Source organism: Chinchilla lanigera, unplaced genomic scaffold, assembly GCF_000276665.1.
Source record: "Chinchilla lanigera isolate Chin_1 unplaced genomic scaffold, ChiLan1.0 scaffold00007, whole genome shotgun sequence".
NCBI lineage: Eukaryota > Metazoa > Chordata > Mammalia > Rodentia > Chinchillidae > Chinchilla > Chinchilla lanigera.
Genome location: NW_004955408.1, coordinates 32,987,099 through 33,008,043, shown reverse-complemented (window position 1 = coordinate 33,008,043; position 20,945 = coordinate 32,987,099). Strand labels below are relative to the sequence as shown.

Here is a 20,945-nt window from a genome sequence, read left to right as displayed (position 1 = left end):
CCTTCCTCCCTTCCTCCCTTCCTCCCTTCCTCCCTTCCTCCCTTCCTCCCTTCCTTCCTGATATGCTTTTTAAATCTCAGGACCCAGCAGGTCCTGCATGAATCCTTTCCACTTGCTGTGAGAGCTGTCCTCAACCTTGGCCCTTACCCTCTTCAGCACCTTCCACGTGGAGCGGCAGCAGGTGGGGCAATATCCCATCAGATACAGTCACGCCTGAAGTCTGTCTGATGCCTAAGCTTTCAGGGCTACACAGGAGCCTGGTCTTTCTATTGGTTTTTGAACTATGTTTTGACCCCATGTGCTGTTTCTTGAACATAGAATAACCAAAGCCTCTTTATCTTCTGGCAAAACATGTCATTGTGATTAAATTGTGGTCTGACAAGTAAAATATAATGAAATAGAAATAAAACCAAGAAAGAAGAGTCATATTTCTTTCTGCCTTTTCTTTCTATGGTATGCATAAACTCTCATTCAATATGTTTAACTTCTTGTATGTGGATCTTTTATCAGATCTTATTATGACAAGGATGGATCGTTACATCCTTGGAAAAGCATTTCAAAATCTCATTTGTTCGGTTATTCACCAGAAGACTTGCAAGATGAGTCTGACTGTGTTCTATGCCCATGCTGGTGAGCCCATGTCCTGTGCGCTGCAGTGGGCTACTGTTGAAAGCTCTGAAAGGTTTGCCATCACTGCTTTGTGCTCCCTGGGAGAATAAGTGGGCAGACAGAGGGAAAAATCTAGACTTTACTCATCACTTACTTCCTGTGATAGCTTTTTTATGAGACCCGAAAGGAACATATTTCCTCCCTGTATCTAAAATCTCTTTCTTCATTATTTTAATTTTTTATTTTAAGCTCAGCCATTTTAGAGCAAGTCTATGTTTAATAGTAAGAAACACAGAATGTAGTGCAACAAAAACTGTACCAGGTCAAGTATGCTGGGTTCACTCACTACAGTTGACTGACAGATGTCAAGACAGAGAGATGGCATCTGGTTTTTCCCAACTCATTACAACCCAATGAAAAGGCATGATGTACATCCTTAAAGGAGCTCTGAGGACAGCTAATGATGTGACATTTTGTCAAGAGTGGTCAGCTCCATAGTACTTCAGCCTAAGGTCTGAAAAGCATGACAAGAATTACACTCCCATTTTTTCCCTTTTCAGATTAGATCATTTTACTCCTACCCAATAAGAGGACTTTTTAAAAATAAGCAAAAATAGTAACAAATCTTTCCCCTAGGCCATAATATTAGACTGTTGTTTCATTGATATGAAACTTAGGAAGTAGATTGGGCTACTACTAGCTAATTGCATAATGTTTTGTAAGTCACTCTTCCTCTGGAAGTTTTGGTTTTCTGAGTTTTAAAATAAAAGCATTGATCCTGGCTTAATTGGTCCCTCAGATCCCTTCCTGTCTGCCAGCTGTGACTTTCCTGCCACTCCTGGTCATCACAGAGTGTGTGCGCTCTCTGCAGAGAAAAAAAATTTTTTTCTGTTTCAGCTAATAACAGGCAGTGATCATTGCAAACCTAAATAAAGCAGCTTGGAGGCACCTCACAGATGCTTACAAGTGCATGAACTTGTGTACATTTAGAATCCTGTGAGTCAGAGAGAAACACTTGAGAACTTTGTAATCTCATCATTATGAAAAATCCACTACAAAATATGATTATCAACATTCATCAGTTTGTCTTGGCTTCTGTTTTTTGTGTCTTACGTGGTAACTATTTAGATTTTTTTCACATTTTCCTCCTTTCCATTATCAGAGTTAGCAGTAGATCTTTTTACGGGGTGTTTTACCCCAGAGGTAGGAGTTGCAATATATACACTGCAAGGAAGGGAATAGTAAAGTCATCTTGAGAAGCTGGTGCTATGTCCTCAGCAAGTTCCCTTCTCCAGTAGGTGACTCAAGTCTGTGCAGAGAAGCTTTGGATGTACAACTCAGAATCTTATGTTTGAAAACCCTGCCTGGGCCAGCAGAGTGTTTCTGACCTATTCCATTGCCCCTGGTGGTCCAGTGCTTGTGAATGACAGAGAAAACCCCATCAGGTGTCTGCTACATACACTGCACCCACAATTATCATTTTACAAAGAGCCCTGACAAAATTTGCTTCTGTAATTTTTCCTGTTCTAGGTTGCGAACTCTTTCAGGAATGATGCTGATGGGTGATGATAAAGATGCAACTGCATGATTTTTTTTTTAACTGAAGCTGGTAGGAGAAACAATAGAGCTGCCCACATCTTCTAACTTGTAGGCTTTTCTGATGTGTAGTTTAACCTCTGTTACTTACGCCACAAAGCTTTCTCTGATCCTTCGGTAAGGTAGTTTTCTGCCTCTTAATTACCATTTCCTTTGTTTGCTTGTGTTCAAAATACATATTACAGTTACAGAAGAACTTTTACTGGGGATTGTTATCAGGTGGAGTAGGGAGTGGCAGTTTTCCAGATTCTTAGTGCCCTGTTCAGTGAATTGGTCAGGATTGGTCAGGCTCTCCATTGGTGAATGTGAAAAGAGGCTGTTTATTTTAGGGCAGAAATAAGAAAAGGAAAAGGCAGGCAAAAGAAGTGCTCAAGGAGAAAAGTGCCTCGAGGGAAAAAGACGAGGTAACATCCTGCAAGCCAAATGGACTAAGAACAAGAGCACAGCACACAGTCAGGTGCTGCTGCCTTTTTACGTCTTTGACAGTTGATCCAGGTAGGCCCACTGGGTCTTGTGCTAGAAGATTGGTGTCAGGTGCTAGGCTTGGCTTGTTTTCATGTCAGAAGATCGGTACCAGGTACAGAGCTTTATCTCATGTCAGGCTCAGGAGCTGCTGTTCTGCACCATGGTTAGTGGGTCTGTTCAGTCAGGTCATGCCCGATTGCTCCAGCCATGTTGCCATGCCCCAGTCTCCGACTTCAGGATCAGTGCGCTCATGTTAACCCTTTCCTGTGGGGTAGAGGATACAGAGACTCCGTGTTTTTGTCCATTGTGTCTGTTTCCACATAAGACCTTAGTAACACTCACTCTTTCCCGAGAATTCCTTGACTTTTCACACAGTGATTTTATTTTTACAGTCTAACTCTGACTACTTGTTTCCTTTTGTATAATGCATCCTCCTTTTGATGAAAACTGTCCTCTTGGTGAGTAGCCTGAGCACCAGTCCAGGCTCCTATGCTGTGCCCATTTGCTCCTCACCAGGACACAAAGTTCCTCTGAGCCTTTGCATGTGTCCTTCCACCCCGGTGGCCCAGCAGAGCTCTCCTGCACACCCCGAGGAGTGCTGCTCCCTCTGGAAGAGCCCCGGGCACTGCCCGCCAGCAGCCCCGGATGTTGCTCCTCCATCCACCCCCCTCAGCATCTCTCGTGGGTAAGAGTTGGTCATCACATTTCTGTCTCCTACAACACAGACTCCACCCAGCTTTGCTGTCTGGTCCTTTTCCTGGTCCTCATATATGTTAAGTGGTCCTTAATTTGCATTTCATGACACCATGAGCCCATGCCTGTGGTCACATTGCTAAGATGGTATCATCCCCTTTCTGTGCTCTGACCCAGTCAGGGGATGCTGTACACTAACAGCTGCCTTCTTCCACCCCTTCCTTGCTCACTTCTTCATAAGGTCCGTTCTGGTAATCCGTAGAAGTAATTTACTACAAAGCAGGAGGTTTAGCAGAAACTATATGTTTTGGAATCTGCCCAACCAGAAAGGTTTAAGGTGGCTATTAAAAATTTTTGCAGATGTCATTCGTACCAGAGAAACAACAGCAGCATTTATCACTCACTTTCTTAGCTATAAAACAGTCTCAGCTACACTGAAGCTGATTATATTGATCATGCAGTAAAGATAATTTATTCATCTTACACAAAGTCTCTTGTTAACTAAAATCAGGGTCTCAAGTGGTAACTGAAAGGAGAGCTGACATATCCCTGCACGAACAATTACCCTTTAGACCAAAACGGCTCCTCCTGAGAGTACTTTTTAATTGTTTTCTTTCCTAACCCTAATTATTGTTGACTTCTGCATATGTCTAATAATTAACTTATTCAGAGAATATTAACCTTTTTCTCCTTTACCACTCCCATTTTAATTCATATATTTCATGACTGGAGGCTTTATATTTGTTTAGTCTTCCTGGTTTTCTGAATGGCTTTGATTTAAAGTGCTTTATAAAGCAGAGGCTCATTTACAAAGCAGCTGAATTCCTTTCCTGGGCGAATGCTGATTTCTGTAGGGCACCAAGCACTTTGGAGAGGTCTTACATTTCTCTGACAGAAATCTCTCTCCCAAAACCCCACGATGACCACTCAGCATCTTGCTCTCCTTAAAACCCAAGAATGTAGACCTCCCTAAATAAATCTTGCTTCACACATCCTTCGCTGGGAACTCAGCAGACACCACTGGGCTTTCCACTCCACAAGTAAATCCCCTGATACTTTCTTCTGGCTCACTTATAAAGTAAACATTGAGAGTTTTGTTTTCCCTGCCTACATCCACTATGTGTGTGGTGACTGTATATGAGTGGGCAGTGTGTGTGCTTTGAAGGACATAAGACAGTTGCGAACTTTCTTAACTCATTAATAGCACAGTTTAGAGACCAAAGGTTGCAGGGTCCATGCTGGGCTGGGATAAAGATGTGCTTCTGCAGGTGATATGTGGCTGTGTTCTGTGTTGCCTTCCTGCTCGCACATGCAAATGGGAGGAAATACTGCGTCAGTGGTATTCTCTCACTCCCTGTTTGTGTTTTCTCCTTACCTGTCCTTCCCTACCTCCTGACTCTACTCTCTTCAGGGATTGGAGTGAATATGGCATTTCTTTTTTTTCTTTTTGAGTTCTTCTTTTGGCTTTTTGAGACAGGGTCTCGCTATGCAATTCAGGCTGAACTTGAGCTCACTTTGTAACCCAGGCTGACCTCGAACTCACAGCAATCCTCCTGCCTCAGCCTCCTGAGTGCTGGGATTACAGGTGTGTGCCACCACGCCCAGCGAGTATGGCATTTCTTAGATGTGCTGATCAGTATACCTCCCAAAGGTCCAGTTTGATCAACTTAGGTGAGATTTTGCCTTCTCAGTCTCTCCAACCCTAACACTTCCCTGTGTTCTCTTCCAAGAAGAAGCCACTGCCAATGGGATCTTCCAGATGATGGGTGAAGTGTTGTTATTCAGTAGACTTGTAATTATTTTGCTTACTGTAACCTCCTTGGCAGTAGTCACTTTTCTTAAGCCTTGGAATGGGGGTGGAGAAATCCAATTCTTCAAGTAGTCTTTGAAGGGGAAAAGTTCCTCATCACCTGATAGATGACTTGCTCAGTACATGCGTATGCATTTGCTGCAGAGGCATGTTTTCACTCTCACGCCCTGGCTGGCCTTGGATGTAACCATCGGTGGAGCCTGAAAGGAATCCTGGCCTCTGGATGGGGTGAAAAATTTACCAGTTCTCTTTTTGAATGTCTTTGTCTTGTCTTCAAAAGACAGAATCTCTAGGGATTTGTCTTGAATCTTTGGTCAGTGATGACTGTCTGTCTTTTTTTCTCAGGGAGGAAGATGAATACTCTGAACTGCGATCAGAGCTCAGCCAGAGCCAGCATGAGGTCAATGAGGATTCTCGCAGCATGGACCAAGACCAAACCTCCATCTCCATCCCTGAAAACCAGTCCACCATGGTCACTGCAGATATGGGTGAGTCTGTCAGGCGTCAGCACTGAGCCCGGGTTTCCTTTCTTAATTGCAGAAGGAATTTTAAAAACATGGGCCAGCTTGAATTAAAATTTAATTATTGTTGGAGTTTGTTAGTGGGTGAGAGCACATCCATTTTAGTCCCTTACTCATTACTTTGTTAGTCGAAGTGGAACTGAAGAGCTGAGTTAGCTCTCTGTGCCGATGGGACTGTGACCGAAGCCTGTGTCACCTGTGTGAAAATTCTGGGAGCAGAGAACCAATTAAAAATGCTGTTGCAGTGTTCCAAGTTTGCAGATTAGCTGAACTGTAATGGTGCGAGTGGAAAAGGTGGTGGTGTTAACCCTCTGCAGCGGCAGAGCCCTAGTAACTTTAGCAATAATGGGTGAGAAGGAAGAATCCAAATGACTTCAACATGTTGATCCTAAGTGACTAAGAGGATAATCATAATCTTTGGAAAGGAATTTGGTTGACAAACAAGTTGAGAAATAGTCATACTATGTTTGAGGTTGCAGAGCAATATCTGAGTGGAAATATCTGGTACATCGTATCTTAAACTTCAGGTTGTGGCCCTCATGTGTCATTTCTAATGTTTTTTCTTCTTTAATTGTTTGATCAATCTTGCATGCTTACATCTGGCAATCTGAGCAACTTCGTTGAGGATAACAGTGTGTAACCATCGTTGGCTTATCACCTTGTGTTGAAATTCTGCATCGTTTTCATTGTTTTTGCATTGTTTTGTTTTTGTCTTGGTGGTTGTTATTTTGTTTTCTCTTACACATAAAAATAGAAAAGAAAAGAAAAACAGCAGTGTCAGTATTCTGTTTCATGAAACTTGTTTGTTGTATATGTGCATGTAGTAAGTTGCTAAAAACTGCTGGGTGCAGTAACAGTGTTGCAAGACTCTGGTCTGCTTGGAAATGCCTGCCTGGATGTTAGGAGAGGGATGGAAGTCCAAGGTAGAGGCTTTGAAGTCTTGGGAGCCAAAATGATGCCTGTGGTAGGAAGGGTGTGGCGTCAAAGAGAGAGGCAGTGTGTCTTAGAAGATGGTCCCATGGAGAGGGGAGATGGAAAAAGAGCCGGGGGAAAGTGAGTACAGTGAGTTTTCATGGAGGTTAGCGTTTCACTGGGGAGTGATATTTTAATCAAATATAATACATTTTATATTTAATTCTAAGCCTGTATATATGTGATAATATCATTAAATGTGCTACCATGAAAACATGGCAAAGGAATTTGATTCAGTCCAGGGCTCTAGGAGGGCTTCCATTAGGAAGTGACATATGACCTAAGATCCAGAGGATCAGTAGGAGTTAAGCAGGTAAAGGAGGAGATGGCACCCAGTGAAGGGACTAAATGCATCAGAGGAGGTGAGAGACTGTTGCGGTATGATGAGGGAGGCTGGAGAGGTTGACAGGGCCCGGGTCACCCTGAGTCTTACAGACCATGTTAGAGAGCCCAGCCTTCATCCAAAGACCTAACAAAGGTTTTACTAGTGGGGGATGGGATGAGATGGTCAGATGTGCCTTTTAACTTGATCTCTCTGTAATGTGAAGAAAGAACTCACAAGCAGGAGTGAGTGGGAAAGCCGGCCAGAAAACCAGTGCAAAAGCCTGGATGGATACAACTGCTGCTAGGTCTAGGGTGGTGGCAATTTAATTTAGAAAAGAATATAGATGTGGAAAAGATATACAGTTGGAAAGATTTGCTAAAGGATTGAAAACAGGGTGGAGATGTGCCTGTAAATGTCCGGAAGAGCCTGTCTTGTGCAGTGAGTGGATGACATGGCCACTCAGCAGTATGGGAGTGCAGGGGAAAAGGATTAGGTGGTTTGGCTTTGAGCTTCGTTTCTTTTTGTTTCGCTGTGTGAGAATAGGTGCTTTGTGAGGCAGGACTCTGAGGCATCTTGAGATACCTGGATTGAGAAGCTTCGGAAGGCAGTAAACGTTGAGGTAAAAAGTCAAGTGGAGCGTTCTGGGATGAAGAAAAGCAGCTAGGAGACCACAGCTTATTGCACGTGGTAAGGAAGCTGTGGAAGTTGATGGACATGGAGCCCGAGACTAAGTCTTGGGACCACCAGCTGATGAGCAGACTCTGGCAGCAATGCCCCACGTTAGTCTTGGTGTGAGTGTGCCTCCTCAGAAAGCCCCAGCCTGTATGAGTGCTGTGCTGTTCCACTTTTTTCCTTCTTATGTCACATTGAAATTCTAAAGTATGTATACTTACTTGCCTCTCATTAAACTCTTGGGCAGAAGAATGTTTGATCTAGTACATTTCCAGAGCCTGTCCCAGGGCCTGGCATGTGGTGTATATTTAAAGATCCCGTTTGAATAGATGAATGAAGCAATCAACTAGTCAGCCAGAGACGTAGGGAGAAAATGGTAGGTGGGGAACCCCTAGTGTTTAGCTATCGGAACAGAGAAGGCCCCAATAAGGAAGAGGTGCTCAGCAGTCTGGATTGCTTTGAAGGGCCAGTAAGATGGATTTATCTGTGTCAGAGTCAGTGAGAGCTGTATACTGATTGATACTCAGCTTCAACCAGACAGAATCTGTTGAAGAGTAAAGACACCCTAGGCTTCATTAGGTACAACATAAAGTTCGGGCTCTGCATTCAGGTTAGTTTGATGCAGGCCGAAACTCATCCGAACTGAAGCCCCAGGCTTCATGTTAAGCCACACAGAACCCTACCACCAGCCCTGAGCCAAACCACCACATGCTCAGGTCATACGAGCATTGTCGGTCTCCAGCCCTAGCAGCCCCAGGCTTCTGGAATCTGACTCCCAGCCTTGGGCACCCAGACAGGTTCAAGCTGCCACCAAGCTCCCAGATCTGCGGAGGGTCAGCCTTGCACTGATCTTTCCATTTGTTGCTCTCAAATTCTATTTTATGAAATTAGGAAGTGACCTGCACTCTCTTGTGATGAAATAAGCTTGAGAGATACAGGGGTAAACCCACTTGAGTGGGCATCTTTCCTGTGGGATTTCTCGAGCTCCTGACACACTCGGCATCTACAGCACCGATTCTTACTGCTAGGCGCCTCCATCCGCCTGTCTGTGCAATGGGGCGTCTTCATTTTCCCAAGTCATTCATTTCAGATCATCTCTTTTCATTTGTCCCTTATGTAAAAATGTGTAAATTGTAACCAATAATAGTGTCTTTCCTGGCAAGACTCAACTGTGGAGGGCCTTCATACCTCTCCCCAGTGTGCTCTATCTACCAGAGAAGCTTTATTCACCTATTCAGTGAACCCACTGGGTGCTGTGTTAGGTACTGGGCCGTACTCCTGCATTCTAGCCCCTTAAACCTGGGTGATGTCCAGGCTCCTCACTGTGGCCTGCAGGATCCCTTGGGGGCTGGGCTCTTGCCTCTAGCCTCCTCCTTTTCCACTCTCCCTATTTGTCTTCCTGCTCATGGCCTCCGCTCTTGGTATCACTCCAACCAGTAAGTAACTTCTCTGGCCTTTAGGCTCTGCATTGGCTGTGGCTCTGCGTGCAGCACTCTGTCCTGCTGTCTGCACATGCCATTCCCTTAGTCCACTGCCTCCTCCCCAGACCTCCCCAGGGCCCCTTCTTCAGTCTGCAGTGTCAGTCTTTCACACTTATTCCCTTCATACCACATAGCTCTACCCCAGGAAATACTGTGTGTGTGTGCTTGTGTGTGTATGCGTGAGTGCACACGTCCCTATTACCAGTCGGTATCTCAGGATAGATTGCAAGCTGTGTGCGGAGGGACTTTAGTGACCTTGAGTCCCTAATGGTGCCTGCACATGGGACACTGAAATACCTGAATAGGCATGGGCACCTTCTTGGAGCCACAGTTCTTTGGCAGACGCTGACAGGTGAGCAGGAGGACCCAGAGTGGGGTCAGGCCCATGCAGGAGGCTGCAGAGTGCCTGATGGTGTCCTTGGGTGCGAGCCCACTTCTCAGAAGTCTCAGCTGAGTGGAAATCTGTGGACTAAATGCGAACAGTTCAGGTGAAGAGGGAGTAGTGCTGGTCTGGGCAGAGAAAGGTCACCCAGGTCCCCTAGGAGGGCAGTCCCCTGGGGGCAACTTGGAGGAGTTCATTGAGGCTGCAGCAGAGTACATACAGTCAGTGTTTGTTAATCGAAACTGGCCCGCTGCCTCTTACTCCTTTGCCATTTTCCAATTAAATTGCTTCAATAGGGAAAAAGGCTTCCATATATAAACACCATTATAGGAAATCATTAAAAAGCATCCATTTCATTACAGTTGCTATATTTGCAAACTTGCATTAGTAACCCAGGAGTTTTTTCAAGCTGTATTTTATATGCAGAGTTTGCTAGGGTGTATTTGCTGATCACCAAAGATAACAGGAGCAAGTCTAGTCCACTCACTTCATCAAAAAGCACTTTTCTTTTGTTCCCAAACCTCCCCTGGCTCCTGGACCCTCTTCTCCCAGCCTGAAGGTATAAGTAAGCAATGAAGTTTACAGCCTATTGCATCTTAAAACAAGCTACATTACCTCTTTCATACCTGGTCAGCAGTCACTTGGGGATTAAATGGACAAAGCTAGGGTAGGAGTCTGGCTTAGAATATGTACTGTCTCAATCTAGAGAGGGTTACAAAAAGAGGTTGAATGTAACAGCTAAAATGCTCTGCTTACATCCTCTGTGCCACCTTAATCCCCAGCCTTGAAGGAGAAACCCTGAAGTCTTAGCCAGAGAGCAAAGTTCAGGGAGGTTTCGTCACCTGTCCAAAGCTGCCCAGCTAAAAGGTGTTTTTTGTTGCTGTGCCATGTTCCCATGGGTGGCTTTGCTTTTGCACTGTGCTGTTGAAACGGCAAGACAAACTCTGGTTGCTGTTGTACGCTCGCTGCCATCCTTTGAAGTCTCTAGTGCTGATGGGGGAATTTCCGGAACAGCTGTGTGATCACAAGCACCTGGCCTAATTGCGGAAGGTTTATAATTAGACAGGATTCTGCAGCTCTCGGCATGATGACAGCACTCTCAGACCACATGACTCAGGGTGTCGCAATAGAGCCAAGCAGAATGTGCACACATGGGCTCTTCCCATCACATGTGTCAGAGCCTGTGCAGTGTCCTCTCCAGTAGGCTTGTTTCCTGGCTCTGTTAATGGATCTTCAAAGCTTCTCTGGAGCAATCATATTAAAACAAACAAAAGGCCTGATCATATATGGTACCACTCTGGTATTTTGAGATCTCTTCTGTTGTTTGGTGAGAAATTTGATTGCTCTGCAATTTAAGAATGTTAAAGTGTTATAGCCTTCAGGGTTGAAAGGACGTCCGTACAGGATACCTTGCTTGCTGGTGTGCTCATGTAGATAGAATGTTCCTCAGTGTGAGTCGTTTCTGGAGAACAACCAAGGAAAAATTTACACATGAAACCTAGGTTTTTGGCACAGCTGTGACTGTGAAATGTGTTTAATGTTAAAGCCTGATTTTTCCTGGCTTAGTGGCTGATGAGGCTTAATGGCTTCAGAAAAAATATTTAGAAGTGTCAGGAACCACCATAGGGAAATGGGGTCAGAGCAGGGAAGGGCTGCCCGGCCTCGTCTAAGGACAATTTTTGCAGCTTTGGAGGGCCATTAAAAAGTAGCCGTGCAGCAGCTCTGGAGAAGACTGGCCTTCTTATAGGAAGAAGGGGCTGGGTTTTCCATTTTCCAGCACAGAACTCTGAACCAGCTTCCAGGAGGGGAACGCTGAACTGGACTGAAAACGGCGCCCTGGCTCATCTGTGTAATGAGCTGAGCCCTTCGCTGGCCTTCCTCCCAGCCGCCTTCTCCTTCCTCTACTTGTGCAACTTAACCTCTTCCTAGAGGCTCCTAGTGTGGGTCATGCCTGAGAACCCGGCTCAGGGAAATACTTTTTTTCTTGGTGGTGCTTAGGATTGAGTCCAGGCAGGGCCTGGTAGAGCTACGTTCCCAGTCCTTTTTTATTTTCAGTCTTTCTTAGTTGCTACGTTGCCCAGCCTGGGCTGGAACATGAAATCCTCCTGCCTCCACTTCCTAGAATGAGAGGATTACAGCCATGCACCATCACACACGGTTTGGGGCAAAACTTTGAATGTGGATTCATTGAAGAGCTCCTTGAAGTTTCTGTATTTTCACTCAGAGACCTGACCCTCATCCAGTGAGCACTGTCTGTGAGCAAGAGCAGAGATGAGTGACTGAAGAAGCCACCAAAAATCATTGCAGAACTTTCTTCACAATAACCAGGGGTGAGAGCAGGAAAGGAAAGGTGATTGCTGCACTTTGATTTGTGATTATTTCCGTCACTTTGTCCATTGTTCAGGGGTTTTTCAGCAGAGACTTGGGGTAGAAATGGAAAGGCACTGATGTACTGCATATACCAAAGGAGCTCCCACCATCCTGGGGATTCATGAATTCCTCTTGCAATATAAACAGTACTTATTTTCTAAACAGACTATATAATAAGGTTGATTTAGTTTTTGGTTCACTGAAACTCATGCTCTACGTTTCCTTAAGACCAGTATTATAGAGGAGTGTTCACTTCTAGACCAGCCTCAAAACCCTGTTTAGTCTGAAGTGGAAATGAAGTCTGAGCCCTTGCTGGCATTCCTGAGACCCCCAGCCACCATAGTGAGCCTGGTCACTGTGAGAAAGTATTTTGTTATTTCTAACTTTGAGCTGTGGGGAGCACATCCTCCCGCTTCCCCTGGCAGTTTAGCAGTCTTCCCTGTCCTGTTCCAGCGAGAGCCTCAGGGCCTGGCATGCGTGCTAATGGTGGGCCTGCTGTGCCCTGGTGCTGTTTGCTCCCAGGCGCCAGCCCATATGAACAGAGGTGCTTGAGCTGATGTGGGTGATTCAGGCACTGAGAGGTATTTGGACCTTTTGGTCTTGGGGGAGTGTGGTCAGAGTTGAGGCCCAAGAGCTGGGCAAGGGCAGATGCCCACAGCATGACAGAGCTAGAGTTTATCTCCTATACATGCTTCTGACAATGCTTTGAGGATTACTTCTCAGGCCAGGATGATTTTTTTTTTTTTATGTGCAGATTCCAAATTGCCACCCTGTCTCTACCCTAGAGGTTCCTTTCTATCCTCTGCAGTGCTGGAGATTATCTTATTTTAAAGCTATGCCAATTCAGTGCTCAGTAATCCTTTAAAATGATGATGTGTGAATTTGTACCCATTTTTTTCAATGTGTTGCCAAAGACTTGTTCTCTAGAAGTTGGTACCAGAGCTTTTGTACTAGAGGCTGGATGCCTCCATAGTTTGTGGCAAATTAGACTGCAGGGTCCTGGCAGGGACACTAAGGGCAGCTGGGTTGCATGCCCTCAAGAACAGCTTTTTAGCAGTTGATGATATGTGATCTTATGTCTTCAGATTTATGACCAAGTTTGCTGTTCACCAAAGCAAACTGTGTCAGAAATCTAAAGTAACAGCAATAAAAATGAAAACAAATCTTGGGTTGGTAAGATTTTATGAAAATAGAGAAGTCAAGAGCATGTACCCTTGTTTCTTTGAGAAAAGCAACACAGAAGTCATATGGTGGGGTGGCAGCCCTCTCTTCTCCGGACACCACCCTGACCTGCCTGGATTCTTGGGAGTGTTGTCCACCGGTGGCAAGTGCATGTGCAGGGGAGCACTGTTATATGGGAGCTGCACTGAGAAATCCATCCTTGCAGGCTGTGAGTGACATTGAGACCTCAGCATATCTATACTATGGCACATCTTCTTGCCTAGGTATTTTTCCCTCTTCCCCAACTTTTTATTTTGAGAAACTTAAAGAAATGGTGAAGTGAACCCCCATAAACCATTTGTCTGGATTAACTAATTTTTAATGTTTTGCTGTGTTTATACCCTCCCCCTCCTTCCTCTCTTCTCTTCCTTTACTTCTTCCTTCCCTGTTTCTATTTGTGTGTAATTTTTTTCCTAAGCCCAGTGTGATGGTTAGGCTTAATTGTTAACTTGATTGGCTTGGAAAACTATGGCATGCCTGCCACAGCTGGCTATTTGGCTATTTGTTATCATTGAAAGCTGTAAAAGGCTCGCCATCACTGACCTAGGGGATTAGTAAAGCACACTTCTGGGTGTGTCTAGGTGGGTCATGGAGGTATGATCTTGGATACTGTACAGTATGTGGTCTCTGGCCCCTTCTTCTTTGGTGCTGTTCCCCTGCTTTATTCATGGATGTCATGAACTAAGCAGCTTTGCTCTACCATGACCTTCTACTGCCATGATGTTCCTGCCTTAGAGCTGCCAACCATGGACTGAATCCTCTTAAACTGTGAGCCAAATAAACCTCTCTTCCTTTATATTGTGGGTATCGGGTATTGTGTCTCAACAACAAAAAGCTGACTCATACAGAAAATTGGTACCAGAAATAGGGCTGTTGTTGTGACTGTGTCTGTGTGGTTAAGAAGCCTTTGGAAGTGGTTTATAGGAGAAATTTAGAAAGGTTGGAGATACAGGCTAGGCAAAGCCTAAAATTCCATCTGCACAGCCTGGTGGGTGATCGTGGTCTGTCCTCATAAGACCACACTGCTGATGGGGATGCACATAATAAAGGTCAAGCTCATGGGATTTCAGATGGGAATTTATTGGGAACTGGACTAGAGGCCAAGAGGCCAAATCTGACAACAGATCTGTCTACCTTTTGGCCATGTCCTGAGACTTTGTAGGAGTCTGAGATTAAGGGCCAGGGGACCTCTTTCTCTGCCAGAGGAAAGTTCAAGGCTTGAATTTGCAACCCTCCTGCCTCAGGCTGCTGAGTAACTGAGATTATAGGCCTTAGCACCAAGCCTAGTAAAGAGGATCCTAATGTCCCTTCTGCAGATGCTGAGCACACATTCTCTCCCAGACTGCATTCTTCCCCTGGACAGTGCTCTGCCAGGATTCAGTCCATGGCTGGCAGCTCTAAGACAGGAACATCATGGCAGTAGAAGGTCATGGTAGAGCAAAGCTGCTTAGTTCATGACATCCATGAATAAAGCAGAGGAACAGCACCAAAGAAGAAGGGGCCAGCATTATTGTTGATGCTGAGATCTTTTAAACTACAATGTCATCCTTCTTACAAATCTTCTTGTTCTAGGTAGACACAGCAGTCTGCAGCCTTAACACAGAGTGATATCTATAGATATCTCCTCTTTCTTTTCCTCAGAGATCTTTCATCTTCTTGGCACTTAGACCTGGAAGTAGACCATTACATCACTTTTTTATTCTTTTGTTCTATTTTTGTTTACTGTTCAGCAGAGTGGTGAGGAGTGAATGAGAAACCAGCTGCCCTCCTGGACTAGACCTGCAGCTACAGTAGGCTCTGACCTGGGATCTGACATCTGGCATCTTCACATAGTTTATGTGGATTCCAAAAGGGCCTGTAGCTCTTCCTTCTTTTTTACTTTTTTGTTCTGTTTCATTTTCCTACTCCTGGAAATTGGACCCGGATCTATGGGTGCTGAGCACACGTTCTCTCCCAGACTGCATACTTCCCTTCAACAGTACTCTGCCAGGCACGCTGTGCTGCTTGGTCAGCCAGAGGTTGGCATGGACTGGCCCTTAGCAGGCAGTGAGGGTGTGGTTAGTGGCCTGTGCCACTGTAGTTCACACTGTACCAGGCTACCTCCACTCCTGTCGCTTAGCCTGGCTAAAGTCCACTGTGGCTGATACCTCATACTTCACCGGAATGTCCCATCTTAGGACTCCTAATTGAAAGCTTTCAGCCTTTTTAGCTAGGTGTGATATATTATTTGATATATCTTAAATTTGATGATACTTGATTAACAAGTAGATAACAAAACTTGATACTTTTAGAAATGAGCTTTAAAAGAAGTCTTTTATTTCCATTCATCCAGTTACGTCACAAACCTGCTGCATGAAGCCTCGGGGAACATATCATCGAGTGAGTAAAGTCATTGTTCCCAAGGACTACAGTTAGTTTAGTTAGTGTGTCAGTTACTAAGTGATTATGGGGAATATGATGCCTGGGTCAGGTGCTTCTTGGAAAGTAGGATTTCAAGACAAAGCTTAAAAAGTATCTATAGGAAAGAAAGAATGAAGGGCTTCCGAACCAGGTCGCTATCTAATCACTGTGTAGCACACACAGAGCCCAGAAGTCTGTACTTTTTGGATGTGGAATCATTTTAGAGCAGATTTACCTGGTGAAAACTGTGAGGCTGTTAGAATCAGGTGGATGAGGGGGGATGTTCTCAACATTTCCGTCATTTAGCTGATCTTTATGTGGGCTAGGATTTCCCCCCAGGGTTTGGGTAAAAAGAAAAAAGCAGCTTTTAACACCTTATTCAAAATGAGTCAATTCTGGCATAGTTTATGGTGTCACCTTTGGGCAAAGACATAGATGATCCTGAGAGAAAAAGAAGAAAAGCAGATTTGCTTGCTAGGATGCGTTGAACTGGGCAAGAATGCTGCTGAGGCGCCTTAGTTTTTATGGCCACAGAAGTCCTCTTATTGGCTTTGCAAACTCCCAGAGTACATGGGTCTCCCTCAAGTATCAACATAGAAACCTAAGGCTCTGGGTTTTCATGAGAAAGATACAGTGCAAGCGGTCTATTCTCCATCTCCTGTCACAAGGCTCACTGGGAAAAGTTATCTGTAGAAAAGAGAGGGCTGAGCGCGGGAGATGCTGCAGACCCCATCAGAGGTGGACAGCAGGTGGCCATGCGGGAGGCGCACCGGGCTGTGGAGCACGTGGGTGCACTGAGTCTGCAGGCGTTAGCTGCTGCTCGCTTGGCAGATGCTGTGGTATGAGAAGCTGGGCCCAGTCCTGCTAAACATTCAGAGTTTTACAAGAATAGCCATAAATTCTAATGACTTTTAAATGGTGACGATTACTCAAAGTCTGTTTTCAAAAATAAAAGTGGTCATTCCAGACACTGTGACCCTGCCAGGTGTGCAGGCACTTCTCTGGCTGCAGGTGGTTAGCTGGCTTCCTCTGGGCAAACAGAGTTGCAGTCCATTTTTTCTTCTGTGTCCCATTTCATCTTTATGGCAAATTAGACAACTGGAATGCTGAATGCCTGGATTATGTGAGTTTAGCTCTTCCCAGAATTCCTACTGAACTATACTTTACTGTCTGCATCTTTCATTTTAATGAAGGTTAGTGTAAGAAGAAACCATATGACATCTGCCTATGTGTGAAACTGGCCGAGTGGCAGTCATGTGACTTCATGTTACAGATGAAGCCCCATGTGCCTACATTCTTGAAGTCTTTATTGCCAGAAACACCTTGTCTTTCTGTGAAAGTGAACCTAGCTGCCAGGAAGCTCAGGGCTAAATGGAAGAGTCAGCCCCACAGCTGTGTTCGTTCTCATTTGATTCCATAGCCATTCAGTGCCTTATCCCAGCTGTTGCCCCCAGCCCTGCCAATTTGTTGTTGTTTGTTAAAAAGTTCTTCCAGTTCTTCTTTGCAAGGAAGTGTGGTGTAAAGAACCTATTAAAGGAATGTGCGTTTGCTGCAGAGGGTTCTTCCCTGTTTCATGCACAAAGAGCAGAGCTGTGGCCTTTGGCATGGGAAGCACTGGAAAGCTGAAGGAGGCAGTGGCCTCCTTGTGCTGCCCTGCCCTGCGTGCCAGACAGAAGGCTGGAGTCCGGAAGGCTCGGTGACTTCACTGGCTCTTGTTTCCTGTCCCTCTGCCTCTTTCCTCTGCTCTCTCACTCCCAGAAACATTTTTAAATAGTAGTTCTCTGAGTGTACTGCCATTCTTGAAGGCTATGTTTTTCTATTTCAGCTGTGCCTATTGGCTTTTATCACCTTGTTTTACTCATCCTAATACATTTGTGGTGTTATTGTGGTATTATATAGCTAGATGTTATACATATTTTTAATATATATTTTTAAGTGAAGAGTTTGGGGACATTTAAGTGCATCCGTAGTGTTGTACAACCATCGCCACTATTTCCAGAACTTTTTCATCCTTCCCAACATAACTTCTGCACCCATTAGACATTCTGCTCCCCAACCTGCAACCTCCATTCTACTGTCTATATAACTTTGCATATTCTACATAGCTCATAAAAACAAAGTCATATGATATCTACCCTTATAAGCCTGGCGCATTTCCCTTAGTGTAAAGTTTTTAAGGTGTATCCTTGTTGTAGTATGTAACAGAGTTTCATTCCTTCTTAAATCCAGTTATACATACAATATTCCATTGTATGTGTCTGTCACACTTAGTTTATCTATTCGTTTGTTATGGCATGTAGGTTGTTTCTCTGTTTTGGCTAACGTGAAATATGCTGCAATTAACATTGGGGTACAAGTGTTTCTTGTAGTCCTTGCTTTCAATTCTTTCAGCTATCTACCTAAGGATAGAATTGCAGGACCGTATGACAATTCAGTGTTTAACTTGTGGTCCCCCTTTGTTTTTGTGTATGATGCTACAAATTGGAGCCAGGGCATCATACAGTATTTACTTGAGCACATGCTCTACCACTGCACTATGTCCCCAGACCATATGTCCTCTCCCCGCCCAGTAATACCACTGTTGTCCACATACCTGCATCTTTTCAAATTCCCACCAGCAAAACAGATGGGGTCCAGTTTCTCTACATCCTCACCAATATATGTCGTTGCCTGTGTTTTTCTGAAACACAGACACACACACATGTGCGCGCACCATCTTAATTGTTATATGCATCTTTTAAAGTCTACTTTGATATCTTTGGGGGATAGTATTAATTTTATGCTTCCAATCTGAAATATTCCCTAAGAGTTCATGTAGTGAAGGTTTGGTCTCTGAGGCAGTAATATTTGAAGATGAAACTTTTGGAAAATGAGTGGATCATGAGGGCTCTAAGTTCCTCAGTGGCCAGTCCCTTTGATGGCTTCCTAATTTAACAGCATATTGGAACATGATGGAAATGTAGGAGACGGGGCCTTGGCCTGGGGAGTGGGTCCTGGACCTGTGTGCCCTTGGGGATGCTGCATCATCCCCACCCCCACATTCAGCCTCCTTGCCTTGTCTGCTCCTGGCTGCTGCAAGGTGAGCGGCTTTGCCCCTCATGATGCTCTGCCTCAGCACGGGCCTTAAAACAACAGAGCCAAGTGGGGTGGGCTGAGACCTTGAGCCATGACCCAAAAGAAATCTGTCCTCTTTGAAGTCGTTTTTCTCAAGTATTTTGTCCCAGTAATAGAAACTGATGGACACAATTGATACCTGCTTACAATCGGCTTGTTCCTTCTGATTTTTAAATTGTTTCTTTTTTTTTTGTATTTAACTGATTGTCTTAGAATTTCATCTTAATTTATTGGCTTTTGAGCATTCCTTTTAGCATTTTTAGTGGTTGTTTTAAGAATTATAGTGCATATCCTTACCTTTACAGAGTCTCCTCAGAGTTAAGTTTCTCATTTAATTGTGATTTCTGTCCCTCTGTTGGCTCTTTTGAGAAACAGAGACTGTAGGTAGGAGTGCAGTATTATGGCTTCTGCTTATATGCCCAGAGATCCTTATTCCAGATTACAGTGGTATGGTTAAAATAGCTCTGACCATAAAAGGCCACCACTATAGTTCCATCTCTGCTGCCGCTTACCATGCAGCATTGGTTAAATAACCGAAGTCCTCCAACCTCAGACATCTCCTTGGATATGATTTGCCCATCTATCTAGTGGAATGGAATGTGACAGTGTATGTGAAAGCCCTTTCTAAACTATCAAAGGTGCTGATCCTGTTTCAAGATCCGAAGTTACCAGGATTGCCCCTCACTGAGGCACCCCTTGCACCATCTGGAGCACTCTGACTTGGCTTGGCTTACCTCATTCCCTGTAGTTGTATTGCTTACTTTTTGTGGAAATTCCAGCTGACTTACTTTTGATGTTGAAGGACAATCTCTGCAGAGGCCAGATTCTACAAGGTTTTGTGGGCCAAAGGAAGGAGTTTGGAGTTTAAGTGTACATTTAGAAGAATATGTCACAGACTCTAAAGACAGCACCACTCTGATGGGGTGTATGGTGGGGAGGGATTGATGCCTTATAACAGCACTTCAGACAAGGGACCTGTGATTCCTCCTTCTGCTAGGCCAGCCACCTTGTCCTTCTGTGAGGCTCTAAACAGGGAGCAGTGACAAAGGACAGCCAAGTGTCAGCAGATCACTAATGAGTTTGTGAAACCAGATTGCAGAGCTTTGTGGACAATAGCTGTGGTCTATGGGATTTATCACCCAGTTCTGTATTCTTACACTTTCAGCGGCCTGATACTAAAGAAAGCCTTGGTTCCCTTCCTGGGACTGAGGTAGATGCTAATGAGCTCTGCCCAGCCTCTCCGTCCTCCATCCTTGCACTTGCGCTCCAGGGTGCTGTCCTAGGCAGGTGGGCAGTGAAGAGAGGGGCTTCAGGGGTCACCCAGCACATCTGGGAAGCTCTCAGACTTGAGAGAAGTCTCCTGTTCATCCTTGTACTCTGCTTCCAGACTGAGGCCAGGGCTTCGCAACTGGTTGTAGAATGAGAAAGACATAGTGGTCAGATCTCTAGTCCTTCCTTCTGTTCCCTGTGGCATCTTCAGAAATCTGTTTTCACCCCTCCAGCAGAAACTTCCAACGCAGCACCTGCACAAGTAGACCTGTGCTGGGACATTGGTGCAGGATGGCTGAATAAAGACACCATTCATCCCCATTCCCATTCCTAAGCACTTAGTGCAAACACCTCAGAGATTTTAGTTCACTCCAGCGTGGGATATCAGGAAACTTGCACCCAAGAGTAAAGTTTCAGAGGCTGGTCTGTGTGGTCACTGGGGCATGCTGCTCCTCATTCGGGTCCCTTCACCTCACATCCATGATGCCTGCCATCTGTGTCCGGAGGACTGACTGTCTGCAGTGAGAAGTGTGTCACTATCATCATGATGAACCCTCATCACCCATGGTAGCAACTCAGTGTGGTCCATGACAAGGGCGAAAAGCATAATTAATGTAAAAACTGCTGCTATTAGTCAGGAGTGGTGGCACATGCCTATAATCCCAGCACTCAGGCTGAGATAGGAGGATCATCACGAGTTTGAGGCCAGCCTGGGCTATGTAGTGAGTTCAAGGCCAGCATGATCTGCATAGCACTGTCTCAAAAAAAAAAAAAAAAAAAAAAAATGCTGCTATTGACAGTCTGTGCTTGCTCTCTTAAAAATATAGTAATGTAGTGTTTATATTTGCTCACTTAAAAATAACTTTTGATTACCTACAATATTGAACATTGGAGGAGCTTATGCTTAGTAGTGGAGAGACAACAAACTCTTAAGTCAGATCAGATAACAACTGTCATGAAGAAAATAGGGTGATGGTATAGGGACCGGGCCAGGGAAAGAACTAGAACAATATCTGAGAGCTACATGATGAGTGGAAATCATTCT

General features: G+C 44.7%; 1 protein-coding gene across 3 annotated transcripts in view; it reads left to right on the top strand.

Annotated features, from left to right (window-relative positions):
- Positions 1-20,945, top strand: part of Mcc (mutated in colorectal cancers) — a 336,531-nt gene that overhangs the window by 257,006 nt on the left and 58,580 nt on the right. For all 3 annotated transcript variants that reach the window (XM_005376512.2, XM_005376514.2, XM_005376513.2), the window contains one exon: positions 5,519-5,661. In XM_005376512.2, coding sequence (XP_005376569.1) covers positions 5,519-5,661 — 143 coding nt within the window. The remainder of the gene's footprint in view (positions 1-5,518; positions 5,662-20,945) is intronic.